The 15,400-nt window shown below is 39.6% G+C and overlaps 1 protein-coding gene across 1 annotated transcript in view; it reads right to left on the bottom strand.

Annotated features, from left to right (window-relative positions):
- RBBP8 (RB binding protein 8, endonuclease) overlaps positions 1–6,137 on the bottom strand; it is a gene marked incomplete at both ends in the record, with an annotated part of 31,857 nt that extends 25,720 nt beyond the window's left edge. Inside the window, 2 exons of the mRNA XM_082297169.1 lie at positions 948–990; positions 6,026–6,137. Of these exons, the coding sequence (XP_082153295.1) occupies positions 948–990; positions 6,026–6,137 (155 nt within the window). The remainder of the gene's footprint in view (positions 1–947; positions 991–6,025) is intronic.
- Between the last annotated feature and the right edge of the window lie 9,263 nt (positions 6,138–15,400).

Here is a 15,400-nt window from a genome sequence, read left to right as displayed (position 1 = left end):
AAAATCTGAAGTCTGACAAAAGCAGGCTGTATTTTCCTGATGTTTAGGACACTAAAAAAAAAACCAACAAAAAACTAAAACCACAAAAAATCCCCTCATTTTTTGTGTTTACGCCATTCAGAGGAGGCTTAAAATAGCAAATTTTAAAATCTTCTCTAGTTAACTCTAAGTCATTCTATGGCATTAAGTCATTTGCAATAAATAAGTAAGACATTAATGTACACTAATACTATATGCCTTGCACCTAAACCCTCTGAAATGTCCCAGGTAAAATGACGGAAGGAACTAGGCTGTTGGCTGGGGTTTTTTTCCTCAAAATTCCAGTGCACCGGATAAACACGACAGACATTTTTGGTTATGAAGGCACTGCATAATGGCTGGTCCCTGACCTAGAGTTTACAAGTCATTAGCTCCAACGCTGGAGTGGGATACAAAATAAGGTGCTCATTGTCAGATGATAATCAAGTTTGAAATACTAAACCTCAGGTATTCAGACGAAGCAAGGAGAACAAGACCTCCTATGTGACAGAACTGTATCTACAATGTGGCAGTTGTAGAAAGATTCCAACAAACAATGATTAACCTATTTGGTATTTGTTCAGTGACAACGTGGATAATATTTCTCATCTAGAAAACTGACTGATCAATTTAACATTCCAGAACATGGAAGAATTTATGATACACCAGGCTAATAACAAAACCAAGAGATAATTTCATCATTTCAGATTAAAAATTAGCAACTACTTAATTTATAAATTATACTTAAGAAATAACACACCCTGTAAAGAGCTCCGTACATCTTCAGATGACTTCAGCTGAATTATTAAAGTGAGCAGTTTTTTGTACACATCTAAAGGAAGAATCCATGAAATCTTACAAGAATTGTAGCTCATTAATGGGACTCTGACTGTCCTTCAATAAATTAGATCATTAGGATGAATACTTACAAGCATCTTTCCTTTTTCAACTTAGATATTTTCAGCTGTAAGCCTGAAAAATAGAAAGAAGAAATTACATGCTATAGAATTCTGATTTTAAAAAATGTGTGAGACAATAAATTAACTCTGCCACTGTCATCTGCAAAGAGAGATAAAAAATGTCACTAATCTGGAGAGAAAAAGGTTCATTCTGGACTTTTTGAGTGTGTTCTACAGGATCTTGGAAACAAATACAGTCATTGTGATCTCCAGGAAATAAGGACTTCTTAAACAAACACACAGATTTCCACTTATACAGGTATAAAAACACATTTGTGAAATAACCACACGTGAATAGCCTGCACTGCCCATATACTTTCATTGACTATTCCCACATAAATGACATAAAATATGTTCTGCATGCACATAAATTCATAATACTACACTGGAAATGAAGCATCCAATCACTGAACTGAGAAATGCTTTACGGTGTATATGCATAAGGGAAACACTAAAAATATGCGATTCAAGGCTTTAAAGCACAGAAGGACAACATCCTTCATTGGAGATGTGCTACAAGACTCTCTCAGTCAACACTTCTTTGGAAGATCTGAAGGTGAATTAAGGAATATTTCATCTGTGGCTTTTCTCCCACTAAGAGTTCCACATTTCTAATCATACACTCTGTGCAGAAGTAAAAATGTTTGCAAATGCAACTGATGTTCTCAGCAGGAGTGGCCAGCTGACAGCCATGGGGACAGAACACTGTTCAGCCAATCTGCTAGCAAGGTCTTGGGTGCATTCGTATGTGCACTGAGACGAGAAGATATTTAAGTACAGCACAGCTTAACCAGCAGGACACAGTGCTATGGAAATTTAAGTGACATTACCCACACACAGGCTGGCCATTCCTACTCCAAATAAATAGTCAGAAATAATCAGACTCCAATGATAGGGCAGTTTCTTAAGCAGAAATCCAAGAGAAATTTTCATATCGCATCAGAAAATAACATAGTAGTTCCTAGCATGATTATTTTCTTCTAAATATGAAAGGCTGCCACCAACTCCACGTTGAACATTAGGTGTCTTGTAAGCTCTCTTGCAAAAGTGTGATGCATTTAGGATAGTAGGATAAACTTACAAAACCAAAACACTTGTAAGAAAACTTCAGACTACTTTGAATTTAAGCCTAAATACACAGCTGATACTACATCTTACTATAGAAAACGTAGGTTAAGGTAGCTAACAGACTTTTCTTTCTCCCCTACCACACTCAACTAGGAATAGCTCTAAGGGGAAAATTACTTGCTTGAGAAGCTTCAGTCTTCAGGCCACTTAAAATGTCAAGCCAGCCACAGACTCAGTGAACCCATGCTTGCTACAAGATGGCAGTGAGACAATGAGTTAAAAATGCAGACAGACCACTTAAAAAAATTCTTAGGAAATACAGCAAGATTTCTTTTATCTCCAAGTGTTCAGCACCTGTGAGATGTTATGTTCTATCATGCAGATCAGCACAGAAAGAGGGTTTATTTTTTTAAGTAGTTGCTATTCATCAAGCCAATTAGGCATCTGCAATTAGAACCCCTATAAAGCTTGCTTTAAAGCTGCTCCACGCCCATCGGAAGGAATGAAGCTGCACAACAATGCATCTCCTGTATGAACAGGTAGTCTGTTCAGCAAGTATTTAGGATTGTAACTTTGGCAACCTGAGCAACCAATTGAAGAGGCGGGGCTCAAAAGGCCCAGTACTGTGCTACAGGTAACACTATCTCCCCTCTCTCCTGAAGTCAGGAGGAACTAAACTGGTTACTTAAAGGTTGCATTTTTTCATAGTTCAAATGACTGCACTGAGAAGGCAGGAAACCAGACTGTTACATTTATCCAAGAGCATTGAATTACTACATCTGCTGTAGTCTCTTCCTTTTGCTTTTCCAGAGTATTGAGTTTTTAAGCATACTCATTTAAGCAGCTTTGCTTTTTCAGGTTTCCTTATTTAACATAGTGAGCATATAAAACTATGTCTCTTTTCAATTCAGTTTTATCTTTCACACAATATTTCTATGGAATAGACAAGCTGCAGACTGTATAAAGCTACATTACCTAAAGCTCCTAAGTGCGTTAGTAAATGACACTCTACCCCTATTAAAGCAATGGAGACCTTCTTTAAACTATCATTAGGCAGATTAACTAAACATTATTTTATGAAACTTGCTACTTGATTAGACTACATAGCTGTAATATTTCAATTAATGGCTATGATAATTTCTGTTCTGATGAATTTTCAAATGCATTAAATGCACTTCCTTAAAACTGACAGTGCCTGGGAAGACTGCAGAATCTTTATCACTGAAGATTTCTTGAAACAGGTTGGACAAGCTTCTGTCAGCAATGACGCAGACATAATCCTACCTTAAGGGCACAGAGATGGACTAGATGACCTTCTAAAATCCCTTCCAGCTCCTTTTTCTATAATTATTTACTTTTGAGGAACTTCCAGCCACTTCCTTTCCGACAGCAATCTATCAATGAGATTGCTTTCCTCATAAGTTTCTCTGCTTCTATGACTACAGTTTTTTCCTTACTGATATCTTCTGTTTTTCAGAGGTAAGCAGTAATTGAAAAAAACTAGACTATTACTTTTATATAAAACACTGCTCACATTTCTATGCTGATATATATTTTTAGTACAGAGTTTTATATTTGAATTAATCCTCAGAAACCATCTTGATAAGATCCACATACAGCAAGCATCTAAATAATTATGTCAAGCCAGAGTTAAGAATTAACACCTGTAGAAATAAATCAGTTTATAAAAAGCATTATTAAATTTCTTTAGTTTTCTGGGAACTATGCAAGTGTCCCACACATTCTACAGATAGGAAATAAAAGCAAATAGAGTTTTAATGACCATTATTCTGAGCTGCTGAGCACTTCTGAACTCCATGAAAAGTCAATTGACACTGCCATACCCAACATCTTTGGAAACTGGGATGTAGGTGTCCTACCCATTGTCGTATAACGAATTTAAGTTAAATAATAGCTATTTTGGCTGAAGAAGGCCAAAATCTGGATTTTTTTGCAAGTGATCAGTTTAAAAGAACAAGAAGCTGGATTTTTTCACATAATGGTGGAAAACCACACCCTTTACAATATAGCAATATCAAAATTCAATAAAATCCCTTTCAAACTCCATGAGTTTAAAGGATTCTTCAGTCTACGTCCTATAGATATAACTCATATCATGTGTCTGACCATGTCAAGTTCATGTGTCATAAATTCTGCTTTTCATGGATTTTAAATAAAAATAATTCCACAATTTCAGTGTTTAGTACATTGTACATGCAAAAAGCTTTTTCAACAACTACTAACTTTCCCTTAATCCACCTTCCACCACCTTTAAAATAAATTTTGCTGACATTCAGATTGGAAACTCATGAGTCAATTTTAATTCTTATTTATAGACTTCAGAAACAAGCAAAGTCTAGGCAAGTCTGTGTTTGATGTTTCTAAAATATCTTGCAGTACCATTTTCTATAAGAGGATCCCCACCTTCTGAAAAAATTAACTATCCTTCAGGCATGCCTTTGATGTTATCATGGAAGACCTAATTTTACCTAACACGGTGTGGGACATACTGACAAAGGGCTAGGCATGAAAAAGACTGCCTGGTGGCAAAATTACCTGGCCACACCCTGCATGCATTCTAAAGAGTATCTTGCTTACATAAAGAAAACCCAAACTTGAAAATCACGTGCTGCACACCCCAAGAAACTAGAGAAAGGGTCACTTAGAAGAAGTCTCTACATCAGAGCTTTTTGTTTGTTAAGTTTTTGTTGTTCAGACATGCCATAGATTGCCAGATCCCATTCTGTCAGTATTTCCGCATTTATCTGTGGTTGACATCACACCCACTCCAAAAAGAACCATCAACAATTAAAAAAATAATTTTAATGTAAAGAAGCCTGCTATAATTTTCTTTTCAGTTTCCATATTGATATATGCTTTTTGGTTGCTTGGGTTTTTTTTAATAATTAACAACAAAGTGTCACAGCCCAGTGCTGCAAATTATTGAATCAAGACTTTCAGTAGGAGGCAGGTAACATACATAATTATAAAACAATCTCCAACAGCTTTTGAAATGAAAAAGTGATGGTATAACTGAACTGAAATGAACAGACCTGAAACTGTTTTGAGGCTGGTAGAAACAACCAAGGCCCCTGAAATGGTCTGGGTAAAGATCCACTTGCATGACTAAAGCTCTTAACTCACAAAAACTCACCCACTTTTATTCCAGCCTAATATAAATACTATTTCATGCATAAGGATATGCTTGTTAGAAGATACAGTCTAATACTGTTTTAATTCCATTCAAAAGAATGGATCATGCATCTTTAGATTAGCAGAACAAAATGTTAACTTATATTTTTAGCAAAAAACCCCTTACGAATACTACTTGCAAAACAATATTACAGTAACAATACATATGGTGCAATAATTCAACTTTTCTGAATTACTGAAGAATGGACAGACACTAACAGCCAATCTGTAGTAAGACTGCTACCACAGATCACATAAAGTAAGAATAATCATATTATAAAAACCTTATAAATTTTGCTGAGAAAATTTAGAACATTAAAATCTGAAGAAATCATTTTCACTTCAGTAGCATTAATCTGCAGTGCGATTTTGCACAAGTTAGGGGAAATAAACAATGCAAATAATTTTAATGTATCTGAAGCAACTAAAGCCAAAGGCAAAAGAAAAATAATCCATTGAATAACATGGTTTGGAAATTTTGAATCATAATCCATTAAAGATACAGTAACATTTAAATATTTTGTAGGCAAGCAGAGATTCCATGTAACACTGTGTTACTTTTTCTTCACTGACCTAGCAGATCATTTATATGTGTTGATAGTTTAATCCTGTTTAACCAGGCTTAGGTGGTCAATCTCTAAGGATCATTTGTAATCATCCGGTCCAACTTTCTGCATAACGTAAAACATTAAAAATCTATTTAGTTCCACGCAGAGTATTCAAAGTTTTCCTGTGGTAACTGACAAACAACAACTTTAATCTGACAAACCCAAACTTTAATGATTTACCTTGTACTTCTTTATCATGACATTCTTTCAGTTTGGACCACAGTTCCTTGAAGAAATCTCCTGTAGGTTCTGCAGAACTAGGGCTCCCACAGCTTCGTCCAGATGCATTCATCTTGCTTTTTGCTGTTCCCAGCTTCTTCGACTTGCAGAAGTGGCTCACTCTCAATCTTTTTATTTTAAATTACATAGTTATGAAACTGTTTCTGAAGAGAGGTGTACGTCTGTAACAACACAATGACAACACTTACATTTGAATTTATCAGAATATAACTTGCAGCCATGGATGAAATACTAAGTTTACTGTCTATCCTTGTCGAGGATATATATTTATATAGTTTTATACTGATAGTCACCCTGAAAGCTTGGATGATACTAAGTATTTTGCTACAGGTAATTACAAACTAACAGAATTTTCCTCCCCTTAAAAAGCCATCAAATTAAAATTAGATGAAAATACTTAAGAGTCTTTATTTTTTTCCTATCTAATTCCTGTTTTCCAAAAAGTAAGCCATAGTGCCAAAATCTGGCTGCCAGCGAAAGCATTTGACGAAAGTTTTATCAGAGATGGATTTGTGTATATACATCCTTTTTATAAACTTGGATTCAAATTATACCCTTTTGCAAAGAAAAGCTCACATCCCCTTGAAGTCTTCATAATTCTACATTGAAATTATTCCCATACCCTGATTTTAAAAAAAAAGAGATTAATCTCAAAATCTATAAATCTCCAAAACATTAATATTTGAGAAAACTATCAAAGTCAGATAGCTCTGTCTTAAAAGCTTGACTGCCTGCAAAACTTAGGATAATTTACCCATAATTCTCACTTGTTTTGAAGGGTTTCTTACAGAGATGATGGCCTCAGGCATTCTACAGTGGTAGCATGGTACTCAGATCTGGCTCTGAGCCAAGCTAAGATTCAATTCTACTGGCACTGTATGTCCAATATTGAAATACTCCTGTAATCGCTGTCCTTCAGTTCCCTCTCCGTGAAACTGGACATTCTAAGTTTTCCCTATTTTTATGCAGTCAATTTTAAACAAACACTTTTGAACAGGGACTGTCATTATCAGGTGGACATAGCTATCTCTATGTCTCTGTAATATAAAATACAGTAAAAAAAGAAAGATAGGTATTTTGTACTATTCCTAAATTAGCAACTTGAGCAAGCAAACCACCGTGCCTATATTGCCAAATGGAAGGAACTACTTGCTCTCAAATTTTCGAGGCATAAGGTATAGCTCAGCTGATACAAAGTCTATGACTAGTCAAGAAGCTGCATTTCCTATCTTGAGAGACTTCAAACAACTTAAAAGAGTATCTGAATGCAGCTACTGCATTTAGCTGGTCCCCCAGATTCACCACAATAAAACGTTCAGTGGTCAGTAACCAAGTGTAAGGCTTGGAGGCTTTGGTACCACTCTCCTGTCTCGTCTCTCTGCGCACTGACCTAAGCAAGTCACTTTTTTTCAGTCTGGCTGTATTTACAATGAAATAAAAACAATGGAACAAAACATTATTCTCAACAGAAACACTTGAACTGTATGTTTACGATAGCATAAGGATACTTATATGTTACAGTACTGAAGCAGACACCTCCACACTTGCTTTAACCTGCTCTGTCCATAGAAAATTCAGTGCCTATTTCAGTATATGGTTTCAAGTTAGCAAGCGTTATCTTCAGAGAAGTCCTTAACAGAAAATAAAATTACCTTTTCAAATTAGCAATGCCTACAATTCTCCAGCAGAAGTTGAACAACAGTTTGCTTGCATCTTTGCAGATGAAATGCTCTACTTTGTGTGCAGCCACATTAAGCCATCTCACAACGCTTCTTTGTGGAATCAATTGCCTAGCGACATTAGGAATGGCTTTCAAACTCTTGCTTTGCACCTTCAACTGATGCTTCAGGATTAAGCTTTTTCTCTATCAAGCACTAGGGCAGTGAAAACAACAAGCTTGCTTTCACTTACTGTTTCATATTTAAGTATGTCAGATGACTCATTTCCACGGAAAGGTCATCCGACTCTAGACAGTAAATGCTGGCCCTAATACTTGTTTTGGGTTTTTTTTCCCCAAGATGACTGCAAGAAAAAAAAATGCACAAAACCTGCTCAGAGTTTCTGCAAGTTATTAGTACATTAACCGACTACAAATAGGGAAAAAAGAGCAACGCATTTTCCCAAGCTTCATCTGCTTCAAGATCCCAAAATGATACACTGCTTCCCACAGGTGTTGAACCTCCCTTAAAATACAGGGCCCACAAGAAGCGTTCAAGCCGAGCCTTTAACACGCCTGGGCAGCTGCACAGGCATAAAAGTGGTGGCTTAGTCTCCAGTCCTATGAAAGTGCTTGCCAATCCTTAGGGGAAAAAAAGCCTGAGCTGGATGTACGGACACTTGCAGGCAGGGACAGAAGTGGGAGCTGCGTGGGGGGAGGATGGAAGCACAGTGCTAGCCCTTCTCCCGGATGTCCTGCTTTGCTGCTATCCTGCCGACTGACGCTTTCATAGAATCACTTAAAAGCGTCCATTTCTCTCTTCTTCTACAAATAACTCCTTCCGGCACCCTGAAAACACGGCTTCAACAATGATTGCCTCCAGCAATCGATCAGCACCGGGAATGTGCCGAGGCTGCTTGTCGGAGCTGGTACCTTCCCGCCAGGAACACACCGCCCCTCCGGGATTCTGGGGAGCACACGGCGCCCTAATTCCCACCAAAAACCACCGGCTGCCCCTACAAACTCAACTCTCCTGTACCTCCCGGCGGTGAATTTTGTTCTCCTTTCCCTCTTGCAAGAACACCGCACAGAAAACTCACTCGAAAGACACGCCGGGATGCTCTGGGAAATCCTGCCATGACCAACACCTGGGAGCTTCCCGCCAGGCTTGCGTTACACCCCGCAGTCGGGACGTCAGAGGAGCGGTATGGCATGTTCCCCACACCGCTTCTCCCGAGCGGCGGGAGCCTCCCAAGCGGAGAGAACGGGGCTCCCTCGGGCAGGCGGGACAGTGCCTGTAGAGCGCCCGGCGGGGACCCGGAGGGGCTGTAGCGGGGCTGTGGCGGGGCTGTGGCGGGGCTGTGGCGGGCCCGTCCCCAGGGCGGAGCGGGAGCGGCGCGCTCGCGGTCGCTCCCCGGTGGAGGACGAGGAGAGCGCGCGCCGTTACCTGGTTGGCTCCCGGCGGCTCCGCGCGCCAACGGCGGGAAAAAAGGAAAAACTGCGGCGAGCGCCGTCCCTGCCCAGGGAGGCGGCGCGCGGGCAGCTCTCGCGAGGCTTCCGTGCTGCTCTCGCGAGAGAGCGGGAAGTGAGGGGCTCGGGCGCCCGCCCGCCGGGGGCTCAGGTGGCGGGAGTGATACGGCCACAGAATCACAGGATCAAGTGGGCTGGAAAAGACCGCTGAGGTCATCGAGTCCAGCCTTTGACCAAACACTGCCATGTCAACTAGACCACGGCACTAAGTGCAACGTCCAGTCCTTCCTTAAACACGTCCAGGGACGGTGACTCCACCACCTCCCTGGGCATCCATTCCAATGTCTAATCGCCCTTTCTGTGAAGAAACTCTTTCTAATGTCCAACCTAGGCCTCCTCTGGAGCAACCTGAGGCCGCTTCTTTTTGTCCTGTCACTTGTTGCCTGGGAGAAAAGGTTGACCCCCAGCTGGCTACAGCCTCCTTTCTGGTGGTTGTAGAGAGCGATAAGCTCTCATCTCAGCCTCCTCCAGGCCAAACAACCCCAGCTCCCTCAGCAGCTCCTCATGGAATGTGTGCCCCAGACACTTTACCAGCTTTGCTGCCCTTCTCTGGACATGCTCCAGCACCTCAATGTCCTTCCTGAACTGAGAGGCCCAAACCTGGACGTAGCACTAGTGGTGCGGCCTCACCAGTGCCAAGCACAGGGTCCTGCTGGCCACAATATTTCTGACACAGGTCAGGATGCCATTAGCCTTCTTGACCGCCTGGGCACACTGCTGGCTCATGTTCATTCATCGAGGTCACCAGGTGTTGTCCCAGCCCTCTCTTCCTGTGGCCTGGTACTTGGGGTTCCCACAGAGAGCTGCCAGAGGGGACAAGCCGGGCCCTGGCTGGTGCCACAGTTCAGTGTTACCGCAGGCACAGAACACTCTGGAAAAGCAAGGGTGTGTGCAAGAGTCTGCACTGAAACACAAGCTGCCTTCCTGAAAGAAGTTCTTGCTGGTTTAGATGTGAAGAGGATCATTGGGGTGTACAACTGTGCCAGAAGTGGCCTTGCCTTTAGGGCCATGCTGTTAAATCTATCTGTGCCACAGGATTTGTAATCTGGTTGCTGGGGTTTACACACAGAAGTATTTGCAGTGCTTCCCTTCTGCCTTCTTGATCTTAAGAGTTTCCATGGCTTGTCATTTTACTCCATGGCAGAGCAGCCTAGGCATATTTTTATGTTTTATGTGAGTATGGAAACCAGTAGGCACATATAATTAGTACAGCATAAGGCTACTGAACTTTTTTGTCACTTCTCAATGTTTTTTTTTTTTCCCAAATTGCAGATCAATGTTCCTTCATTCATTCGGACCAGCCCTGCTGTCTGCAATGAGATAAACCCCTTGATTTTAAGAAGTTCTTAGTGATGAAATAGAAACAAAACACAGCTTTTCACTGTTACTATTCTGCCTTCACATGATTCCACTGGACCATTTTGGTATGTATGGAACTCTTGCAGAGGCAGCTTGGTGCCATGGCTAGAAGACACAATGGTGATCAGTTTGGAAGGGCCAGTGCTGAAACATATATCTTCTAGATTGTTAATAGCAATATTTAAAAAGTTAGGTGTTCAGGTATTTCATAATTGTTAGTAGCTGTTCCATCTAACTCTTTTCACATTACTCAGATCACTCAGGTTTCAAGAAAACATCATAAATAAGGAGCTACAGCATAAATAAAACTGGATCTGTAATACTATTTCAACACTTTTGAGGTATTTTGAAGTACTGGCAGACAAGAGACGGTCCATGATTCAGGCTTCAATCTGTTGTTCGCCTTTGTTGAAAATACTTTTTGTTTCCCATCAAGTATATACCATGAATTCTGAAGTATTTTGAAAAAATCTTGTACTTAACTTTTCTGCTCGTCCCTCACCATTGTTTAACCACTTGTTTTTCAACTTAAATAAAATTAAAGTGGTATTCAGGAGCTCAGCAGCAGATTGCTTACATTGTAAGTTTGATCCATTATCAGATCAGTAGATACATGGTGGAGCTAAGATTAGCTACATATTTTGGAAGAAGCTGTCATGTCATAATAGGCTGTGATAGACACTCCAGTCTTTCTAAATAATGCTTGTTGGCTGCTTTTCATTCTACTTTTGAAACTTCTGTAATCTAAAAGTTTGTGATGTAGGCAAGTAATAATTGCCTCAGAGTTGAGAGAAGCAGATGTCTTAAATCTACACACAGGTCTGGTAAGTAGCAATAAAATAGCCCTCTTGCTGATTGATCAGATATTTTACCATAAGCTGTACCTTTCTTACTATTTATAGGAAGCACTCTGGCAAATAATTATGTCATCCCTTTTATTCCCCAATAAACTGTGAGCTGTTTGTTTTCATATTCTCTCATGTTGAACTTTACAGCAATATAAATCCACTGACTTCTACAGTGTTATCCTTATCTACTCCACAGTAAGTGAAAACGGATTAACACTAACGGTTGAACTTTACTTTTATCTCCCTTCCAGATTTATTTGATTTTACGTACTCTGTAATCACATAGTTGGCCACTGAACAGATTCCTGGCTCATTGAACAGGGCAGAAAACCATTGGAGAGTCTGATATTCCACAGTCACTTACACTGGGTGTCTTAAGATGACTAGTTTAACTGGAACTGCATCTCATTCACCTCATAAGAGTGATCACACACACCTAGACATTAAAACTGTGGGAAAAAGCTTCACTACTGCCGTGCTTGAACAGATACGAAACTTCCTGTGGTGTCATGGCTCGTGTCCAGATTTCGAAATAACCCTTGCTGTGGCACATTAAACTAGGTGACAGAACACTTATCCATGAGCAATTCTGCAAAAAGGGAATCTTATTTTGTCCTAGCCCATTTTAGACCTGGATAGGTTGAAATGTTTGATCCTGTAATAGTAGGTGGAGCTGTTGATTTTCAGTTACAGTTTAGTGGCAGTGCTTTTCTTCTTGATGACTCGACTATTTACCAGCAAATCAGCTAATAACTGAAGTTCTGTTGTAAGAGTACTGCATTGTTGCAGCACAGATATACTTAAAAATAGCCTTTAATTCACACCCCCCCCCTCCCTTTTTGAGGGGTAGTACAGAGGCTGCATCAGTGTTTCTAACCACTCAGGTAGCAGCAGGTGACCTAGTTCAGTGCATATGCATGCAGAGTAGGGCTAAAAGAGATTAGTAGAAAGCTTACTTTTTTTGTTTATATTACTTTAAATTTAGATGTAAAGATTAAAACCAGCTTTGAATTACAATGGGAAGTCCAATTTAAATATTTTATTTGCATTATGCATGAAGGTAACTATTTCATTCTTTGCATATATATATATACATATCTATATATATATATATATAAAATAAAATAGTGAGGTCCTTATGTATTTGCATCAGACGTAATAGATTACACATGCATATACATAGCCAGTGTGTTCACAGCCTCCCTGACTTAAAGATCTGCAACTGAAAGATAAATATATTGTTTAACTCTCTAGTCATGTTCATTTAATGAACTTTATGTTGCAGTTGCCAGTAAGGACATCAAAGGAGTCCAACTTCAGATGCAGCAAATAAGAGCATGTGGCACAGTTCAGCTGCTACCTAAATGGGATTTGAACTGGAAGTGTAGGAAATGGCTGTGCTCTGAATAGCATGGTTTCTTGCATCTGGGAGGGCACACAGACCACAGACAACACCACTGCTGTCTGGCACAGGTGGTTGCTTTTTCTGGAAAAGTAGGGAGGAGCCACTCCATCACCCCCACTAGCTGAATCTGATTCTTCTCGAGTTGCTTGTGTGGCCACATTTGAAACTGAGCCAGGATCGAATTCCCTGATGCCAGTAACACTGTTCACTTTAAGGAACCCTCTTTGAAGTGCTTTCACTGCTCCTCCTCTATAGTCAGAAATTGCCAGGGCTTATTAAACTGAAACTCTCAGGTCTCTTAGGAAGTCTTGATGGAGGGGAAAAAAAAAAAAGCAACCTGAGGGATGCTGTTGCAGGACCCCAGTGCAGTGTTCCTGGTCTTCAGGCTTAAGCAGCAGCACCTATTTGTGTTAGCTGCATGCAGAAATGCTTTGCTCCTACTGATGTTTCTCAGGTTAACATGACCACTTTGAGTAGTTATGCATATTTATCTTAGCTTTGGAAGGCTGAAGTAAAAGTTTACCAATCTGTGCACGAAATCATGCCACCTACCTTTTACTGTAGTGAACAACATGAAGTCAGAGACAGAAGAGAAACAACATATAGGAAGTAATATTTTACTTACCATTTGGGAAAAATAAATCCCCAAACAATAGCCCCTGCTGTTCCAGCCCCCTAAAAAATAAAAGGCAGCTGAAGAAGACCCAAATAAAGGCAGAACACATAAACTGGAGGGAGAGAGGATAGCAAGCAGCATTTAGAAAAAATAGTTTATTTAGTTTGAATTATAAACATGTTCAACATGTCCTGTGTTAAAATCCTATAGCTTTAGAAATCAAAGCTCTCTTGTAGCATTTTATAGGCTAGACACAGAGTTCTTGTGCAAACATGCGGTTCAGCCATATGTAATTTTTCTTTGGAAAACGGTTTATCCCTTAACAAGTTTTCCTTACGTATTTGATAGCAGAATCAACAGGGAATATAAGAAAATTAAACTTTTTTCCTGATAAATATTTTCAGCTTCTTTGAGACTACAAGACTTTTCTCATGTTCTTTTCTGTTTAGTCACACTTTGAAGAAAAAATGTTGCACACAGATACAGTGCTACTAAAGAGAAGGTGATTTCAATTCATTGGTTTTTAAAACTGCTCAGGAGGTCTTTTTCTTGGCACTCTACAAAAGAATAATATTCATTCTAGCATCAACCTGGAAATAGCTGGCAGTAAACATAACTGAAGCTTCCTGTTGCATGAGTACCAGAAAGTCTTACATAATCCTGTATAGATACTTTGTATCTAGTGGTTTGTATCCACTGACTCTGATACGGGTTTTTTTCACATCACAAAAGAGACAAGTAATTGTTTTGCTTAAAGATAAACAAAATCAAGAATTCCTGGGAGATGGAAGTAGCTGTGTGAGGGTTTTTTAAAATGTAGCTACACAGAAGTTGAGAAGATTCACATTTACTGAAGTTAAAGAGTTATTTTGTCCTAACAGGCATGACAAAACCTGTCTTCATTCCTTTCTATTCAGCTCAGCAAGTAGTTCTGTGCTCCAGTAGTTAATCAGTTACCAGATTCCACAGCTTTTGTTTTCACACTGTTTAATTTTTCTTATTTGACACAGAACCTGTGAATGGATTCAGCTGCAGATACAGGTACAACTTTCAGGTCAGCCTACTCTTTATGACTAGCACTGCTTTTTATTACCATTACCACCACCGTTACTCACTCTAAACAGGTAAATTTCTAATAAGTATGTAGAAAGAAAGCAGGAAGAATGACAGGTAAGTTTCCTATCTTACCATGAAGCTAACTCTGAGTAGGTAAATCTAGGCTTAAGTAGCTCACTCTATAAAATTGAACAATTAAAAAAGTTAGTCTGGCAAGAATTAGTAACCACACATCTTACTGTAATGGCACTATGCCTTAGCACAACACTGCTGTTATGTGGCAGGGATTATAAAAACACTGTATAAAAGAGAAGACCAATAAGCAATACTTAAGTGAACTGCTCAAAATACTAAGCTGTTGGCAGTGGAGTTTTTATCTCTTACTCCCGTGCTAAGTTCATTGAACTGTCTCTCCAGTAAATACTGTGCAGACAGAGCAGATGATATTGAGCTGCACAAAGAAGGCTCAAACAGCTGCAATTACAAAAATCCTGTTAACAAGTGCCATAGAGACTGGCAGTACTCAGACACATTAAGGAGAGACCCTTCAAACATCAGAGAATTTTTTTGCTTAAGGTTATCTTAAATTAATTTTAAAGAAAGATTTTCAAAACTCACCCTTCTGTTTGAATTGTGAAAAGTTCTGTTCTTGGTCGGGGTGATAAATATTTACTATTGACTTCCCCTCCAGCTATAAACCTCAAGTGTAAGTGAGATGAGGAAGCCACTGTGGACCACACTAGAGAATGCCGAGAGGAGATCTGCTGCACCTAAGATATATACAATGTGCAATGGATAACCTAATATGCCTTTCATTTAACTGGCTGGGCAGGTTTCTGCATTC

The sequence above is a fragment of the Coloeus monedula genome (assembly GCF_965178545.1).
Source record: "Coloeus monedula genome assembly, chromosome: 1".
Classification (NCBI taxonomy): domain Eukaryota; kingdom Metazoa; phylum Chordata; class Aves; order Passeriformes; family Corvidae; genus Coloeus; species Coloeus monedula.
This window is presented reverse-complemented; position numbering and strand designations above follow the sequence as displayed.